The sequence below is a fragment of the Aspergillus neoniger genome, assembly GCF_003184625.1.
Source record: "Aspergillus neoniger CBS 115656 unplaced genomic scaffold BO87scaffold_14, whole genome shotgun sequence".
Taxonomy (NCBI): Eukaryota; Fungi; Ascomycota; class Eurotiomycetes; order Eurotiales; family Aspergillaceae; genus Aspergillus; species Aspergillus neoniger.
In genome coordinates, this window is record NW_020291142.1 from 565516 (window position 1) to 584707 (window position 19192).

The 19192-nt window shown below is 52.3% G+C and overlaps 6 protein-coding genes across 6 annotated transcripts; 1 reads left to right on the top strand and 5 right to left on the bottom strand.

Annotated features, from left to right (window-relative positions):
* Positions 1-488: 488 nt before the first annotated feature.
* Positions 489-6738, top strand: BO87DRAFT_358010 (uncharacterized protein; the record flags this gene model as incomplete). The annotated part of the gene is made up of 2 exons (XM_025621439.1): positions 489-1253; positions 1783-6738. The coding sequence occupies 2 exons, from the start codon at positions 489-491 to the stop codon at positions 6736-6738; spliced, it is 5721 nt and encodes a 1906-aa protein (XP_025480360.1).
* Positions 6739-6925: 187 nt separating this feature from the next.
* BO87DRAFT_358014 (flavin-containing monooxygenase) lies at positions 6926-8594 on the bottom strand (the record flags this gene model as incomplete). The annotated part of the gene is made up of 1 exon (XM_025621440.1): positions 6926-8594. One exon carries the CDS (start codon positions 8592-8594, stop codon positions 6984-6986), a length of 1611 nt encoding a protein of 536 aa, XP_025480361.1. The 3' UTR covers positions 6926-6983.
* Positions 8595-8910: 316 nt separating this feature from the next.
* On the bottom strand, positions 8911-9926 carry BO87DRAFT_435436 (phytanoyl-CoA dioxygenase family protein). Its single transcript, XM_025627766.1, has one exon. The coding sequence runs from the start codon at positions 9883-9885 to the stop codon at positions 8983-8985; it is 903 nt and encodes a 300-aa protein (XP_025480362.1). The 5' UTR covers positions 9886-9926; the 3' UTR covers positions 8911-8982.
* Positions 9927-11308: 1382 nt separating this feature from the next.
* BO87DRAFT_425560 (NAD(P)-binding protein) lies at positions 11309-12626 on the bottom strand (the record flags this gene model as incomplete). The annotated part of the gene is made up of 5 exons (XM_025627312.1): positions 11309-11422; positions 11478-11705; positions 11771-12009; positions 12074-12178; positions 12254-12626. 5 exons carry the CDS (start codon positions 12624-12626, stop codon positions 11309-11311), a joined length of 1059 nt encoding a protein of 352 aa, XP_025480363.1.
* Positions 12627-13579: 953 nt separating this feature from the next.
* On the bottom strand, positions 13580-15656 carry BO87DRAFT_435441 (flavin-containing monooxygenase; the record flags this gene model as incomplete). Its single annotated transcript, XM_025627767.1, has 7 exons — positions 13580-13741; positions 13831-13935; positions 13990-14137; positions 14206-14546; positions 14631-14965; positions 15025-15426; positions 15482-15656. The coding sequence occupies 7 exons, from the start codon at positions 15654-15656 to the stop codon at positions 13580-13582; spliced, it is 1668 nt and encodes a 555-aa protein (XP_025480364.1).
* A 646-nt stretch (positions 15657-16302) lies between these two features.
* On the bottom strand, positions 16303-19103 carry BO87DRAFT_425562 (uncharacterized protein; the record flags this gene model as incomplete). Its single annotated transcript, XM_025627313.1, has 6 exons — positions 16303-16706; positions 16771-17030; positions 17088-17480; positions 17537-18655; positions 18728-18967; positions 19030-19103. The coding sequence occupies 6 exons, from the start codon at positions 19101-19103 to the stop codon at positions 16303-16305; spliced, it is 2490 nt and encodes an 829-aa protein (XP_025480365.1).
* Between the last annotated feature and the right edge of the window lie 89 nt (positions 19104-19192).

Genomic DNA, 19192 nt, shown 5'->3' on the forward strand with positions numbered 1-19192 from the left:
ATGAAACTGAGGTTTGATGAAAGGAGGAAGTCTGTACCGAGAGGATCTGGGTTTAAGATATGCCCTAAGACCCGCGACTGTATCTCCGAACATACGTCAGCGCGTAGAAATGTAAGATCCATTGTTTGTGTAACTTGCGCTCGGTCATATTTGTATGCAATGTAAATCTTAGATACAAGAGGGCAATGTGACTCCCTGCATCACAACAGCCCTTGCATCCTGCGAGTGAATTGTGATATGTTTTTGCAGACCTTCCGGATTTGTTAGGGCAACCACAACTCAAATTCCGCCCCACCCCCAACCCTAGGGTGGTGCATGAATTAGGCCGATCGCCTGCAGCAGATACGCCCCACCTGTATAGTTATTTGTTCTCGAGGCTCTGCATTGGATTCTTTGAATGTATTGCTTGCCATCTCACAGTTAAGTTCCTCTCATATTGTTCCTTTGACCGTCTCTGCGCCATTTTCTCCCTATTTGCCTTTCCCAGAATGGGTTCCACCGAGCGGGAAAGCACCTGCTACAACTCCGCCTATCTCGCGGAATACTACGACATCTGGACCGGAAAACGCAATGACACCGCTTACAATGAAAATTCCCTCCTTCAGATGATCGCCTCTCCCCAAACCGCCTCCCCACTGCTCGTACTGGATGTCGGCACCGGCACCGGCCGGCTCATCCAGGCGATGACTCGTCATGCAGCGGCCACTCCCGGGGTCTCCCTTGCCAACGTGGAGTTTATCGGGCTAGATATCGAGCCGCACATGTTGTCAAGGGCGGAGGCGATCAACGCCACTCTGGCGGTCGAGACCGGATGTGCGCGCATCACTTGGCTTCTAGGGTCTGCGCTGGAAATGTCTGCCCTACCCATCTTCCACCAACAGCATTCAATGCAGAAGAGGACCGTCGACCTCCTCACCATCGGATTCGGCAGTATCTCGCACTTCTATCTCCCGGGTCAGCCGGAGAGATTCCTGGCTGAGGTGGCTAGAGTCCTCACCCCCGGGACCGGGCAAGCCCAAATCTCCGTGGTGAACAAGCTTCTTGTCGACCCAGAGCGCGGTCTGGACAAGGACATCACCGATCCGCTGCCGCCCAGTGAGCATTCTAGTGTCGGGTTTCCAGGCGTGGTGTATCGTGAGAAGGTCACGGAAAACGGGGTCCAGGGGAACGTGTGGCGCGTTGTGCGGCATATTGAGGTTTGGAAAGGTCATGACACGCTCCTCGAGCGGAATATCGACACAGCGGTATTTCGGGTCTGGACGGAGGCTGAGCTGAGAGGATTAATTTCGGCGGCGGGCTTACGGCTGGCTCAGGTGGTGCCCCAAGAAGTAGACACTCTTTTCATAGTTAGCGTCTGACATGGATTTTCTGTCTAAATTAGCTGGGTAGTATTCATCGAACGCAAAGTAACTTAGTTGTGAATCGCATCCACTATCAGCAATTTCAGTCGGGCATACTGATGGGCATTTAGTCTTGATTTTCAAGAGACGTAACAAAAATCGAGATAGTATACTAAAGCCTGAGGGGGGAGGGAATTTAATTAGAGGAATTTCTGATTTGCAGCCTGAACAGAATGTATGGCTGCCCCCTTCCTTCATTTACGTGCCGATCAATCTGTCCATATATATGTACATGTCCCGTTTGAGTGGATCACACCCTCACAACGTTTTTCTTCAAAAGAACAACTTAACCTCGGCTTTCGACTGCCGCCGTTAATCCCCCTCTCATAGTATCATACCTATAATGATCATCTAGCAACCGAGTATGGGGAGCATCGGTGAGCCTCTTGCGAATTTGGCACCAAGCCAGGATGTGATTAAAGAGCTTTGGTGTCAGATACTGGATTTAGAGGAGGAAGATGTGGAATCCGACTCGAACTTCTTTGCCTTGGGGGGCGATTCTATCGATGCGCTGAAAGTAGCGCGACTGGCTCAACAGGCCAGAATACCCCTAACAGTCCATCTGATGATCCGCCATCCACGATTGTCCGACCTGGTCCGGGCAGCGGCCACACAACCGCTCCAACCAGTGCAACAAGAAGAGCCTGCCCACCCGGCCTCCTCGCACCCCAGTCGTTTCATTCACATTTCTTCCTCTCAGCAGAATGAGGTGTTATCGCAGGCTGTACAGCAATGTGAGGTCGTCGAGTCAGCAGTGGCCCATCTCGTTCCGTGCACCCCAATGCAGACGGGTCTCATGGTGTTGACCGCACAACAACCGGGCTTATATTGGGCGGAGCAAACCTTTGAAATTCCGCCGGACTGGTCCGTGGCGCAGGTAGAGGCTGCGTGGGCCAGGGTTGTCGAGGCCAACGAGATCCTCCGCAGTCGCATCATTCAGCTTCCTGATGGGAACTGCTATATGGCAGTGTTGCATTCTCAGGCGGTGGCCACGAAGCCTGAGAAGACCATGAGACCCAGCAGAAGGTCCCCCTTTGGCAAGCCTCTCATTTACTACTGGGTTGAGCCTGGACGCCTGCGCTGGCATGTTCATCATGCTATCTACGATGCGTGGTCGCAACGACTGATTCTGGACGCCGTAGTGGAAGCGTACCGCGATCTCTCAAGTGCCCAAATCATCCATCCCCCGTTTTCTGCGTTTGCGAGTCATCTCGCGCAGAAGAATCCCCGCTCGTCCACGAAATTTTGGCGACAGTATCTCCACGGATTCGAGGGTCAGCCTTTCCCTCGGGCCGTGTCTCTAGGTGAATCGACGGTCCAGGCACATGTTTCCGGCACGTCTCTCTGGGGCCGTGAGCAGCAACATCTGGGGTTCACGGCCGCCACCGCAATCCAGACAGCATGGGGTCTTGTCCTGGCGCGGTACAACGAAACATCAGATGTGGTATTTGGCGTGGTTAGCAACGGACGCACGGCGGAAGAAGTTTCTGGTGCCGACATCGCTAGCATAATTGGACCAACTATTGCCACTTTTCCATTTCGTCTACAAGTGGATGAAAGCTCCACCACCGTTGCGGCGTGTCTGGCATCTGCTCAAGAGCAACATGGCGATTGCCTACCTCACGAACATGTGGGACTGGCGCACATCGCCTCCCTGGGCGAATCTGGCCCCGCCCAGGCCACGCGCTTCCAGAGTCTCCTCGTCGTCCAGCCGGATGACGAACCAAAAAATAGCAGTAGCCCTATTCGAGAGGTCTTGGGCGAGCGACGCGACGATTACATGGACTACCCCTTGTCCCTTGAGTGCTTCCTCGCTTCCGGCGCTATCCGCCACTCGCTCACATACACCGAGTCCTGCATGAGTCGTTGGGAGGCGGAGCAACTGCTCGCACGGTTCATTCACGTCCTCAACTGGATTGTCCAACCGGCCAACCAATACTCTCTCCTCTCGGAGCTCCAGCTCTGGACCTCCTCCGACGCCACCACTATGCAGCAATGGCATGCTACTCCTATCTCCTTGGTCACAGAATGCCTGCACACCCGCATCGAGCAGAATGCCTCTGCCGGACAGTGGAACGACAGCCCAGCTGTTGTGGCATGGGATGCGGAGCTAACCTATCAGCAGCTTCTGGCAGTCTCTCGCCATCTCGCCCAGCAACTGCAGGCGGCGGGCGTCGGCCCGGAGGTGCTGATACCTATCGCGCACGAGAAGTCCGTTTGGTCAGTGATCAGTATTATTGCTGTCTTGCAAGCCGGGGGAGCCTTTGTGCTCTTAGACAGTGGCCTGCCGGTGGCACGCATGCAGACCATGATTTCCGTGGTGAATGCGCCCCTCGTCATCTGCTCGCAACAGCTGAAAGGCAAAGTGATGGACCTCGCAGATCGGGTCTTGTGTCTGGATCCAGAACGACGTGCTGATCTGCTACGACGATCCACTACCCATCCTCTCCCCCTTCACCTCCCATCTGGAGCCACCGCCGAAAACGCCGCGTATGCTGTGTTCACATCAGGGACGACGGGCATTCCGAAGGCAGTGGTAGCCGAGCACCGTCAGGTAGCCACCGCATTCGAGGCTCAGGCCCAACAGGGGATGTTCCAACGTGGTCGGCGCATGCTGCAGGTGGCCACCTACAGCTTTGATCCCTCAATCGCGGACATGTTAGGGCCGCTGCTAGTGGGTGGGGTGGTGTGTATCCCACGTGAAGACGAGGTCCTCACGGATCTGGCTGCCGTGATCAGCCGATTTCAGGTAGATGTGATTGATATTACGCCCTCAGTAGCCAATCTTTTGGACCCAGCGGAGGTTCCAACGCTGAAGGAGTTGCGCCTGGGCGGAGAGACTGTCACTGCCGCTCAGTTAGCACGCTGGACGAGCAGCCACAGCTCCTCTCCGCTCGCGTTTCACAACAGCTACGGGCCGAGTGAATGCTGTGTAACTGCTGCACTGACCCCACCGCTTCATGTCGCTGCCAATCCGCTCAACTTTGGTATCCCTGTCGGTTGTCGCATGGCGATCGTGAAGCCGAATGACCCGCACCAGCTGGTAGCACTGGGGCTTGTGGGCGAACTGGCCATCCAGGGCCCGATCGTGACTCGAGGGTATCTCAATAATCCCGATGCACAGGCCAAGGCATTCTTGGAATCTGCCCCATGGAAAGACAGCCATTCGTCATCGCTTTCTCATCACCCCAGCTGGGCCTCGCGTGTCTATTTGACCGGAGATTTGGCGCGCTTCGCGCCAGATGGGTCCGTGATCTTCGTCGGTCGGAAGGACCATCAGGTCAAGCTGAACGGGCAACGGATCGAGCTCGGGGAGATTGAAGCGACCGCACGGAAGCACGAAGGGGTGGAGGCCGCGGTCGCGATGGTCATCAAAACCAATGGGTGCTCCGAGCTGGTGCTGGTAGCCCAGTGCGGTTCCGGTCCTCGTAATGACCTAGGGCTGCAACTCCAGGATCGGCCCGATCTCCATAGCTCGCTCCAACAACATCTCGCCGCCCTCCTGCCCGCATACATGGTTCCAGCCATCTGTCTGCTTGTCAACCTAATCCCACTCTCCTTGGCCGGTAAGACAGATCGCAAGGGCCTCCAGCAGTGGGTGGAACAGCAACCAAACTTGTCATCCTGGCGCACAAGTACGCCGACAGCCACCATCCCGGCCTCGGACACTGTAGCCCAAAAGCTAAGCCAATTGCTTGCTCCCTCGTTACCTACCCTCGCATCTGGATGGGACTCAGATAATCCACCTGATGTTGCCCCAGTCGCCGCAGGACTGGACTCCATCCGCATGGTCTCATTTGTGCGCGCTATCAACCACACCTTCGGCGTCCGGCTGCCGCTCAGTCGCATCCCACGCGCGATGGTGCTCACCGAACTCGCTCACGAGGTGCGTCAACTGCAGCGTGGCCCGAATAGTGGCGAGGACGCACCAGAAAGCGATGCCGCACAGGACCAGGACGAGCTCGACCTAATGCTGGCGGATCTCCAGAGCGGAATTCCACACCCACCACTAACGCTTGCCTCCCCTTCTCACCCGCCGCAATCTCCCCCATCCACCAAGCACCATGTTTTCTTGACAGGTTCCACCGGCTACGTGGGAACCGCCATCCTTCACCAACTAGTGACCGATCCACGCGTACAAACCGTCTACCTCCTGGTCCGCAGTCCCGATTCGGCCACCGGTCTCGAGCGCGTCCAAGCCGCAGCCATTACAGCCGGTTGGTGGGACGAGGCGATGCACGCTCCAAAGGTGCAAATCTGGCCTGGCGATCTCTCTCGACCGCACCTTGGACTTTCCGATGCGTCGTGGAACCAGCTAGCAGGAACATGGAGCAGTCAGGGTGCGTCTGAGGACGCAGCAGTACCTCCTCCAATCACCGCGATTATTCACAACGGCGCTCTCGTGCATTGGCACCGCAGCTACGCCGAGCTACGTGCCGCTAACGTCCACGCCACCGCGCAGCTCGTCGCGTGCGTCGCCTCCAACCCGCACATCACGCACTTGGAATACATCTCCGGCGGCGCGCAATGGGATCCCGCCGATCCGCGGGTAGTGTTCGAACCCGCGACGCTGCGCCATAAACTTCGGGAGACGAATGGGTATGGGCAGAGCAAATTGATCGCCGAGCAGATCGTGGCGTGGACGGCGGCGCAGCAACCAACGACGATTCCTCGTTCTAAACTAGGCATTCTGAATCCTGCTCTCATTATCGGCGGAGCTCGCAGCCACCGGTACGCTGCTAACCTCGATGACTTGCTCTGGCGTCTAGTGAGTGCGTGCGTCCTGATCAGCGAATACTATCCGGAGCCTGAGCCCCAGCGGGCTTGGATTTACGTCTCGACTGCTGATGCTGTCGCGGACGCGGCAGTGAGTGGTTTGCTTGGATCTTCCCCGCCGGTGGATACTAGGACTACTGCCGCGGCCACTGGAGGATTACAGACAAGAAAGATGATACTTAGCGGGCTGCGGGTGGGCACATTCTGGGATGCGGTGAACGCCGGCTTGGAAGAGGATGGGGCACAAAAGACAAGGCCTTTGAGGAAAAGTGTCACGTATGCGGCCTGGATTTCACGGCTGAGTGAGTCGATAGCTGCGGTTGGGGAGGCCCATCCTTGTTGGCCGGTTATGCATGTCATTGAGACCATGGGGACCCAGCTGCTGAGTAGTCCCATGCCTCCTACATCTGCATGGGGGCCTGGGGAGAGGTGGGAGGAGGTAGAGGAGGACATGGCGCGGGCTGTAACCCTCAATGTGCGCTACTTGAAAGAAATTGGGTATCTGGGGAGAACTGGGGCGGCTGGAACGGAGATTACTGGTGGGTTTCGGCGGAGAGGTTAAGTTTATGAAAGGGTAATACGAAGATCATAAAGTGTTTTACACATTACTACGAGCCATTGGAGTGTGTTTGGTGTGAATAGCAGATGTTCATTTCCCGGATATTGTTGGATTTCTCTTCAAACTATATTGAATCCAGTGAAGATTCCGAGTTGCAAAACGCAGAATTACATTGCCAAGGAGGAAAAGCGCGCCAAGAATCACTCCCCAGAGCAACACAGCATCATGCGTCCTAACTCTCAACAATTCTATTTCCGCACAAACCCTTCCCACGTACCAAAGGCCTTCTGGCAATCTTTCTGATACTGCGGCAACCCGGCCGCATAAGTCAACAACTCCCGTTTCTTGCCCGGAATGTTCCCACCCAAGAACCACGAATCCGGGGACTGAAGGAACAAGGTTTCATCGAACATCGCCTTGACCCGTTGACTCCAAGCTTCCTGCGCGGGAGCTGTGGGCTCAAAAATAGTGTGTCCCCCGACATGCAGCGACTGGATGGCATCGCAGATGAGCTGGCACTGCACTTCAATGCCGATGGGCCCACTCGAGAAGGACAAGGGACCTTGCGGCCCCGCCAGGAAGAACATGTTGGGATAGCCGTGAATGGACATCCCAAGGTAGGTCTTCACGCCTCGATCACCCCGCCACTGGTCGTAGAGGGAGTCCCCGTCGACGCTCTGAAGCCCCATGTGGGTGAGACCGCCGGTGATCATGTCAAAGCCGGTAGCAAGAGCGACGACGTCCAGGGGGAAGAAGCGACCATCGGTAGTGGTGAGGCCCTTGGGTTCGAATGAGTGGATGGTGGTTGAGCGGAGATCGACCAGGTCGACGTTTGGCCGGTTGAACTGGTCGTAGTAGTCCAACTCGACGGTCGGACGTTTGGCGCCCATGGGGTGCAGGGGCTCCAGGGGGGCGAGGAGATCGCGCTTGCGAGGATCGATGATGCGGGCACGAGTCTTGGACGCCCAAAAGTCGTACATCTCGCGGTTAGCGGCCGGGTTAATCATCACGTCTTGGTAATTTGCGTAGACGTAGGGAAACCCGCCGCGCTGCCACAGCGACTCCCGGAAGGCCTTCCGTGCGGCCGGGTCAGCGACATCAAAGGTGTTGATCGGAGTGAACTGATAGTTGACACCACTGAAGTGTGTATTGCGGTAGTTGCAGAAGGCGGCGTGTGTGAGGGTTGTGTCGGGCATCCAGCCCTCAGCCTGCATGGGGAGCGCGGTGTTTGGAGTCCGTTGAAAGACGGTCAGGTGCTGTGCGCGTTTGGCCCAGTCCTGCACGATTTGCACGCCTGACGCCCCTGTGCCAATCACCGCGGCACGTTTGCCGGCCAGCTCGATGCCTTCCTCTGGCCACTCATATGAGTGCGTCACTGTGCCCTGGAAGGACTCGAGCCCCGGAAACGACGGGATGTGTGGCACGGTGCCGGGACCGGGGCAGGCGATCAGGAATCGACTGGTGAGGTGGCGGCCGTTCGCTATCGTGATATGCCAGCTGCCTTCGCGAAATTGCCCATGCGTGACCCGCGTGTGAAAGTCAATGTCCTGCTTTAGCCCGAGCATCTTGTCCAGATGGGCGAAGTATCGTCGGAGTTCTGGCTGAGAGGGGAACTTCTCACTCCACTGCCAGCTCTCCCAGATCTCGGGGATAGACAATCCGTAAAACGGAGCCTCTGTGTCGACGCGTGCCCCAGGATAGCGGTTCCAGAACCAGGTTCCTCCCAGATCTGACCCGGCCTCCAACACCCGGCAACGATGACCCTGTTTGCGAAGATGGTAGAGCAAGGTGACGCCGGCAAAGCCGGCCCCCACAATGATCATATCATAGTCTGGCGGGGGTTCTTGGATGCCAACCATATTGCTTGTTGGTATAAGTGTGAGGACAGATACTGAGTGCAGGGGATCCTATCGAACAGCTGAAAGAAGCGCCGTTATGAGAAGATAAGTATGAGGAAGTTGGCGGGCAGGCCTACTATGTTTATCTTTGACAAGAGTGTCTCTACTACTGACTACATAGCATATCTCACCACGACCTAAAATATATTAGAGGAAGGTAGCACGGAAATTGGTGGTAGCTTTCTATCATTTGACAGAGCAATGACTACTAGCTGGATAAAGCATATCAAGATAGCGGTCAGGGCCAGATCCCGAAATGCAAGCCCCCTTGCACTCCGATCGCTTTCCATTCCGCACCTGTGGTCACCTGCAGCTACTCTGCATTTCCGCCGCCTGTTTTTACTTTGTCTCACTGCTTTAGTGGCTGGTTTGCTTTCAGCTCAATTGCGTCAGCCACCTCGGTGTAGTTATGTTGCCACAACCCTCCGCCCAAAGTCGGATACTGCGAGCGCCAAGCGCACATTTTCTGCGCCAACGGTGTCATACTTTCGACAACCTCCCGCGGCATAATCAGGGGGTAGCACTCCTCGGGTGTGAGATAGCTTGCCTGGAAGCAAAGCGAGATCCCGCGGCGCCAGAAGTCTTCGGTACGGTTCTCGCCACCGCCGTGACACAGTCGGCCAGTGAAGAAGAACACATCTCCTGCCTTCATGACAGCAGGCACTGCATCTTCGTCGCGGCCCCAATCTTCGTAGTCTTCCCACAAGTGGCTCTTAGGAATACCCCGGGTTGCACCATTTTCCGCGGTAAAGTCGGTCAACGCCGTGAAGAAACTAATTTGGATCTCATCCATTCGGGGACCCAACTTGGTCAACCCAGGGAACTCTGCAGTGTCGCGGTGCAATTGCTGGGCCTTGCTGTGTGGACCAATCTCGATAACCTGTGCAGTGCACATCCAGTAATCACCTGACTCCTTACGGAAGACAGCCTCGCAGATCTGGTGGAGGAGGTCGTAGTTGAGTACCTCGTCACGGAAGGTCTTGCTGAGGGTGGGCAGATTACTGAGGCGGCGGGTGTTCTCCCCATGAAACTCGGTAATCCAGGCCTCCTCGTCGACCTTGCGGTGAGTTCCACAGGTAATCTTGGCCAGATGGGGGTCGATCTCGCGGTTCATTTTGGCAATCTGCTCCTGGGTGAAGAAGCCTTCCACCACGAGCCCACCATCCTCACGGAACATCTTCAGGATCTCCTCCACCGGGGCTTTGGCACTGATGCGCCGGAAGCTAGTCGGAGTTGGGCTGGTGATAGTCATTTTGAATTTAATGGAATTGGAATGTAACAATTAGAGAGGAGAGGGGAGCGGAAGGGGGAATGTCCTGTGTTGTTGAATGATGTGTACTTTCTATGCGTCCAACATTCCTCTATTTATCTCTTTCAATACCACAGTAAGCGCAGCTCGACGCCCCTACTAGCGGCCACGCCGCTTCAGTGAGGTGTATTGTGTGGATTGCATCATATGGACGAGCATACATCCCCGTAGATCGAAAGATTCTATCTCACCGAGTCCTGAAGTGGCACAGTCCCTTACGGTTCTGGACGGCCGTGGTATTCACACATGCAATTCATTAGCCTTCTCTGGGATTCCGCGTTCTTGGGTATGCGTGCAGATTCCTGCAACTACGTAGGAGAGGCTTTTGACTTCCTTAACAACCAGGGTGCATGAATGTATGAAAGACTTTGGTCATCCTTGCAGCCGACAAGCCAAAAACTCAAACACGACGCACGAGCTTGAAGAAAATAGAGTTTGATGATCCAATGCTAGATTGAGGGCCGATCCGCATCAAGAAAGCGCACCGTGCGGTAAGGAGGGAAGGTGGACATTGCTCAGGAATTACCGGGCAGCTGGTTAGGTTGGAAGTCTCTGCCCATGGTCAGAAGGGTGGGATGCACCCTCGAAGGTCGCGGGTGACACATGTCCTTGCCTTTGAGAAGTTGCCAGCGGTTCAATCTCCGCTTAAACTCCAAAACAGAAGTTGCCAGATTATACGCACTCTGAAGTTTAATTATATTGGCTCGGCGCGTTGCGGACTGCTAATCCAAATATATTCTCGGAACTGATCGGAATGGAGGACACTACACAAGTCCACTTACTCACCAGGCTACAAAATAAGAACTCATATGTAGATATAATATAGTTACCTTCTTTACCTACAAAATTCAAAATATGGTCAACTCAACCATGATGCCGTATCTGTCGCCAATACAAGAAGGTTTAGGTTAACTACAAGATGTGATTTATCCTCGGATTACGAAACGATACGGTAAGTTTTCAGTATCCGCCATTGAAACCTACCTGAAAACATTTCCGTGGTATACCTTACAGCTAATCCTGAAGCGTCTCCAATGATCGTTTCAAACTCAGCCATTAAAGCAATTCCCTTGGTCAGTATTCTGATCAGAGCGATGTTAAATATATCCACTTGAATATATTCCCTTAGGCTGTTAATGTCATCATCACACCTAAGTAGGAAATATATAATTAGACATTAACGCCTTCAAGAGCAGTATCCATGTGACCGAATCTGTTGAAAAGAGATAAATATCAGGAAGCAAGACTATTCTCACTAACTGCAAACATGCCATGCCATAAAGGCAAGTTAGCTAGTGTATTCGATTCGACGGGATTGCTTATTCACCAGGATATAACAGGATCTAAGCCCAGGTCCCTTACCAGATTACTGAACAAGCCTTCCAGTCTGTGGATCAATCTCCTGCCTGCCTTTGAAATCCACTCTCAAGGACTTGGTACCGCTTCGAATCAGCTGCTGAACCCAGTCCGGGGCTCCTCGCTACATAACTTCAGTCATTATCCCATAGTAAGTGAAAGATGTCGATTTAACTCACCAAGCCAGCAAAATAACGAAAGATTCCTGGGAGGTAGACTGTCTGGCTCAATCCACTGTCGAGTATATCCACAATGGCATCTACAACCGTGTCGACATGAAGAAGCGGCATCAGAAATTTGGACTGGTTCGTCTCGCCTTTAAAAAGCGGTGTTTTTGTGAAGCTCAGCACGGCAACCGAGGTGCGGACCTTCGATGCATTCTGGACTCGAAGCTCTTGGGCAAGACACTAACTCAAATAAGCATGTTGTAGACCCAAGAAACAAGCAGAGAACAGTGGCCTAGTATATCTACCTCATGAAATGCAATCAATCCAGCTTTTGATGCCGCGTAATCAGCAAGCCCCGGAGGCGGGATATAAGCGCTCATCGAGGCCACATTGAAAATATGTCCATGGTTTCGTCGGATCATAGCCGGTAAGAACTCCTTCGACAGGAGAAATGGTGCCAGTAAGTTGGTTTTTAGGGTTATGCTGTTGTCGCTGTAGGTACCCTCGACTACTGTACGCCCGCGTGACAGACCAGCATTGTTCACTGTTACCAGATTGTCAGTCAAATAGGCAGTTTCTGAAGGGAGTTGCTCCTTTACTTCACTTACCTAGGACCGATGGATCACCAATTTCCGCTCTGATCTTTTCGCAAACACTTGCGATCTCTTTCTCATCACTCAGGTCGCATTTCTGATACAGGATTTGTTTGTTCTCTGCGTTAGGATTTTATTAGAAAGAGTGCTTGTGCGAATAAGGGCTGCAAACGAAATGTTATTCAGAGTACAAACCTGAATTGTATGTCAATGGGATGATGTCCAACACAACAACGCGTGCGCCCAGTGCAGCCAGACGCTGAGCGACCCCCGCTCCAATACCACCGCTTCCCCCCGTAACCACAACCAGCTCCTTGTTCCAGTCCCAAGTATGATCCGTAACCCAATTGTTCAAGCTCTTGGAAGTTAACCAATCGTTGAACCACAGGAGGACACTGGTGGTTGCGGTAATATGAATCAGTTGCTGGTATGGGACAAGGAAAGCGAGTTTTGGCGCCAGGAATTGCAACAGCAATGTGGTAAATGGATGAAAGATCGTTTTCCGTAACCCTGCTATTATCGGATCGATGTAGAGACCTTCGCGGGGAAGGAAGCCGGTTTTAGCCATTGTCATACGCTTCTCGAGGGTGAAAGAGAAAAGAACTAACACTGACGGCTGAATCTGTTAATCCACATGTAGACCTATACAGCCTTATGAGGCATGGGGTTGGGGAAATACTAACTAGGTAGACTGTTTTTCTTACCCCGCGTGTCCGGGAAGCCTCCAGGTTCATGACTGTTCCGGGATGGACCCGAGGGGATCCATCTTCCTGGCGATTGCCCGTACCCCACAATGAACCGAGGCCTTCCGAATGGAATGATTAAACTAAGAGACAGAGCGATAGGTGTGATGCGGACGCGTACAGACATATGTCATCGTTGCGACCCTATGTCATATGAAGCTTCGGAACGGTGCCGGAGATCTATCTCTACGAAGCCTGGGGTATCTCGACAGTATATATCATAGCCGCCTCCCCATCTGCTCAATGAGACGGAACGGTTGTTACATTTCCTCAGCCGATGGTAAACTGCATATGTAAAATGTATAAACTTCATAATATGCGCTCTCACGGTACGAGGATGCTGCGCAGGTTTTCCGAAGACTCTCCTAGTCACAAACAAGTGAATCAGGTAAATCCTCACGGTTGACGCGGAACCCTCTGTTAGAATTCCACATTATCAGTGTCGATGAGAGCAAGGAGGACCTTCCATACGGTACCTCGTCTAATTTTCCTCTTTGTGGTAGAACGCTGGCAGTCTTCTGGGTACTGAATTCCCACTCTGTAGAAACTTCGAGGCGCCAGAGACTATAATAACGAAGTATAGATGATCTATCAAGTTGATGAACTCATAAATAACATTCTTTGATATTACGCTGGTATATACTGGGAAACAAAAATTGTTGCCGTGGACAGACACAATATTATGAACAGCTCAGTGGACACCAAAACCAGGCAAACTGCATCAACAAATATGTTAAACCAATCACTGCCCCATTCTTCTCACATTATTTCTGTGAGGTTACTTGGCCAATATACTTGATCGTACACTGGCCAAGTAGGTTTTGACAATTTCGGGAGACAGTTTTCCAATGTAACCAAGATGAGCGACCCCTAAGAACCCAATACAAAGAGCAAGGAATAAAGCCTTGGAGAATTTACGTCCCGATGGCTTTATAGTCTTCTGCTGACAGTTAATGATATGACATGTGTTTGTTTAATCCGATTAAATCGAATAAGAGTGGAAGGAAAGAAAACAACGACCCAACCTACCTTAATATGCCAATCGGACCATGTGGGAAACAGACTCCTCCACCAGTAGTGACCTTGGGTCCACGGATAAGACATGGAGTTCCATCTCTTGTCATTGAGGTACCACTGCAACTTCAATTAGATGGTTATGAGGTTAACTGCAATGCATATCCCACTTACTGAAACGCAACCCGCGTTCCAAACGCGTTTATTCAATGCGTCTTGCACCCAGTAGACGTAGTCGTGCTCGGCCTTGGGCTTTAGCTCTACTGACGAGGCATCACCGTCCAGAACGGACTTTAGAACGCGAAGAGCGTAGTTAATCGAGCTAGTATTTATGATTAGATGCGAAGCAAAGGGGACAGGAAGAGGTGAGGGTTGAGATGTTGAATATACTTCTCAGCGGCCATCATAGCTGATGTGTGTCCGGTTGCAGCATTAGGTCCGAGGAGCATGAAAAAGTTGGGAAAGCCACTAAGAACCGAGCAGTTGTAGGCAGCTGGGCCGTCGTACTTCGTCCAGTGCTGTGACACACTCTCGCCGTTTCGCCCGACCACATCCATGTATGGAATGAATTTGTTAGTCCTGAAGCCTGTCGCGAGAACAATCACGTCCGCCTGAATGAAGCCTTTGTCAGTCTCAAGACCTTCTGCGGTGATTCTATCAATCTTCGCGTCGGTTAGTAGGACTTTGTCACTATGTAGGCTTTCGAGGTAGCCAGGGTCGAAGATTCGTCTCTTTCCAGTTCATGAAGTTAGCATAATTTTTCGATGCTTCGGGAACCCAAGTATAGAAGGAATATCAAACAAGGGAGGCCGTACTTTGCATCCTACATCAAAGTCCGGAATCAGGAGATCGTGGTATTTCTTTGGACCTGCCTCTCGCATGTATTTCTCTACTTTGATTCGCCGTTTCTCTCGAAGTCTGGCTGCTCCCTTCGTCATTGGAAACAAGCGAAAGTCATTTTCAGCGAGCAAGAAGATGTGAAATCGGTGCAGCTTCATGGCCAAAGGAACGTAGCGGAAGATCCATTGCAGAATCCGAGGATAGGAGAAGTTTGGAGCCGGAAAGATCCAGTGCTTCGTTCGAACGATCTGTGTGAGGGATTTGATCTTTCCCTCGTTGACCAAAGCTGGGACAATCTGGGCAGCAGTGCCTAAAGGACGATCAGTCTGCCTCTTCGGTGGCGATGAGAAATGAACAGAAATTGCATACAGCCATTGCCAATAACAATGACATTCTTCCCTTCGAGATCCACGCTATGATCCCATCGCGCCGAATGGAATATAATCCCGCCGAAGTCTGCAGCACCGGGGATATCACATGGTCGCGGCTCGACAAGCTGTCCAGTTGCTGCAAAGAGGATCTGGCACTCGTGCGTATATTCGAGTCCCGTTTCCAGTTCACGTAGGTATAGAGTCCAGCGATTTACGTCTTTCCGCCACACACTACGGACTACTTCCGTGCCAAAGGTCATCGCTCGACGAAGATTGTATGTGTCAACCACGTTGTCAACATACTCTTTGTGCTCCGTGTTCGAAGGCATAAGCCTAGTCCAGTTTGGGTTCAGAGCAAAGGAAAAGCTGTACAATGCGCTAGGGACATCGCAGCCGCATCCTGCATTCGGGCAGTTAAAATAATGAAAAGAAACGGCAATAATGGGTGAAAGAACCTGGATATGTGTTGATGTACCACGTTCCACCGCTCGTAGGATGTCGTTCGAAGAAATGGATGTCTTCAAGGTTGTACCATCGCTTCAGCGTTGCTCCCAGAGCCACAGCCGACAGGCCGGCACCAACACAGGCTATCTGGCTATAGGACGGAATATCGGGGGTCTTCGCTGTCATGTTGAGAAAGGTGTATGGTTTAGTCTATGCATGTGTTTCTCGGTTGTTCTCGTCTTAATAATGCGTAGATTTAAGTATGAATCCTTTGAGAACAAGCGCGCTAGATGGGGTCCAGTTTTACCCGGAACTGACCCGCAGGCATAGAATAATCCGAGGTAGAATATGACATGTGCAATATAGATTGCGGAGACATCCTTGGAAATGGGAAAGAATCGAGGAGTGCGGCGTGTGGGGTTTGCTAGTACTGAATTAGTCGTGTGTCAGAGGCCTCCACCAGTCTAATCATGCTTCGGGTCAGACCCGGATCAGGGGGGTTTGGGGTAGATGATCATTTCCAGTAGTAGCCAGTGATGCATGTTCGTGCCGGAGATGCTCCGCTTGTGTTGATTGGAGGTCATAGTGCTGCAACAGATGGGTCCGGCGACTACACATCTTACTTTATTCATTACTCGAGGACTACTGATGTTCTGCTCCATACTATTCAGGAAGTCCACCCCAACACAGCAGAATTCAAAGTCCTCAAAGGAAGATGAACTGCAACTGCATACTGCCTTCCGCAGAATTCATTTGTCAGCCACATCCAGGGATAAATCGATCCATATGTCTACATAATCACTTGACAGAAGCTCACGCAAGCCCTTGAGAGTCAAGGTAAAGTATCGGGGAAGTCAAGCCTCGTCAAGAATCCCAAATCATCCAGGCTTTGTCCCATACTTCCGGCATATTCCTCCCAATTAAAGAATGGAGCCTGAGTCAAGTCGTGATCCGGGTGATCAAACGGGGTGTGAGGTTGAGCCATGTTATTTGAATGTAGCGAAGCAGTACCAGCAGCTAGATCGCCTGTATGTTGCACATCTGCGGGAACTGCTTGCCGATACAAAGCTTTGAGGAACTGAAGCGTGTTGTTCGCTGAGCGTCTAACCGTGGCCATCGACTCCAGAACACCCGTAGCTTCTCTCCAGGCAACCCTGGCTTTATCCATAGTAGAAAGGTCTAGCATTGATGGGGAGGAGAAGGACATGAGGAGAACTATGGCGGCTGTTGACACATCTAAACTCGGGAAATCAGTACTGATGGGAAGGTAGATATTAAATGGCAAGCGAGGGCGTCATACAGAACCCGTTGTACCACCATGCATCGGTGGCGTTTGTATGGTACGTCTCATGGACTACGTGCGTTAAGTCAATAGCTGCCATTACGCAAGCGATAGCAGATTTATTAGCTGTAGAGAAGTATAACGGGCTCCGGGTTGTGGAATTGTGAGCCGAATCTTCCCTGAAGCCAGTCACACCTGCAGATTCTCGCTTGCGTACTCGTTCTGAGTAGAGCCGAGTAAACATCGGACGATGGAGCAGGAGGTGGAGATGCAAGTATCTATATATCTAGGTCAGAGATATCTACCTAAATAGAAATAAGACTTGAGAGGTGCACCTCGCGTGAAGAACATTTCTTTGCTGGGCGATTGCCTGGTTCAGGTCTCCGTCTGAATTTAGTTCCGGCGTGTCCGGATCCCACTTAAGGCATGAAAGCAAATTAGCCTCGAACAAAGTCAATTCTTTTTCAATTTCAAGAATTGTGTCCAAGCCTCCCAGGCTTTTCGTCGACGCCTGTGGTCGACCCTGGCGTGTCCGACCACACCAAGCGTGATATACATCGGATAGGATCCTGTCTAGGATGCTGTAGAGCTTGATGACTTCAGTATAATATGACAGCAGTGACGGCTCTCCCGGCGGATCTTGTCGAGACATCTCCGAATCTTCTGGTGGGGGGAGAGGAGCTAGATGGGTGGTCATGGTAGGTCGGCCATGCGTCATGCTAAGAGTGCTGTAGTATGGATCAGCAAGATCTAACATAGGACCGCTAAAAGTGGCAGGGCTTACACATCCATCATCACACAGTCGTGCCACGTTCTGCGTCGAATATCGGATTCCAAGGGCGATAAGCTAGCGAGAATATCCGACTCATGGAGTCCCAATCCTAGAGCAACCCGGCAGGCAACACCAACCGAATGCCAGCATCTGCTGGGATAGGGGGAACTCTGCAGAAATAGCGCTGTTATCAATAGAGTCTGAACTACCCCAAGGGTGTTAATATCAAGAAAGTCAAGTCCGATGAAGCGTTTGGACCTGAGAAAAAAGCAATTCGCAATAGACTCGACGTCTTCAATGTCTGAAAATTGACAGCCTAGAGCAAAAATAGAATTCAAGGCAGCATGAAAGACTATTGATCTAGGGCCGGACTCCGCGCCGGAACCCAGTCCAATTCTCAAGTCTGTGAGAGGTATCTTAGCCTCATCTTCAGCACGCCAGAGATTTCGATAGGCTGCTTCAAACGCGGGGCGGTGAAAGAACGGATATAGGGTATATACATGATCGAAAAAGCATCGGACGAGGTGGTCTGCCAGCGTGCGCGGTGGGAGGGCAAAATCGTCGAACCGATACTCGGTGAATGTATCCTGCAATGTGCTAGATACAAGTTCGGCACTAGAAGTATTTGCTGGCCGTGAAGGCATTGACTGCCAGGCAAACCTCATGAGCGAAGCAGTGGATGAACTACCATAAAATTGGAATCGGGAGGACTGCCTCCTGCTTTCAGCATCCGGAGCTGTGATCTGCCCCATGCCCGTGACGTGGGCTTCCCCATCGTCGAACAACGGCGACTCATAGGATCCTACATTTGGTGTGCCTTCTGTAGTCTGTTCCACTACCAGTCTGGACCGGCTATTTTCGCTTTCACTGCGTGCAGCTAGTACCGGTTGCTCCGCAGGTATGGCAACCCCAAAACCTGTAGAGGTAAGGACCCGCTCATCGGGTTCCCCAAGTGAGGTGGGGACAGCCATGGGAATGCTGCTCGTCTCCACTGGTATTTCATCGCCTCTGTTGAGCTCGCTATGAGGTTCCCGTTGAGCCCGAATGCCCAGTGAACTGTCGATGGATACCCCGGCCGTCAAACAGGCATTTTCGAGTTCTCTAATTCGGAGATGAAGGGTCTGGAAGTACCTGCTTTGCCTTAGCCCTTCATGCATTGTGCTCACGTTCCCGGGTGTTGGATGAACTCCTCATCAAACTTACTCGTCTCGGCTGGCCGTCCGGGCGTTATCCGGGTTGTAGAGACACTGGTCAATCCGATAACATCGCCTCTTGCATGGCCCACAGATGGGCTTGTTCCCGTCGCAGCGAACCTTCTTTTCTCTACACGAGTCGCATGCCAGAGCAACCTTGCGGCGTGCGCCATTCCGTCGCTTTGGGTCACCCGATGCTTTCGGGGGCATTTTGTGAATACGGGGGACACCCGGTGCTGTGGAGCAGGTCCTGGGCAGGCCTTATCAGCAAAATCACTTCAACAGTTCGGGTCCCTAGGAAGACACAATCACCAAGTTGCAAGTTCCAACTTGGGGATGTGAAGAGTCGTGACTTGTTCATGCAGCCGGGAGTGTTCCGGTGCCATTTGTGGGTGGGGGCTTTGCGGAGGCCAATAGCAGTTACGGTAGCCAAGATCGTCAGTTCTTAGGAACGGCTGCATTCCGCTGGTTTTTC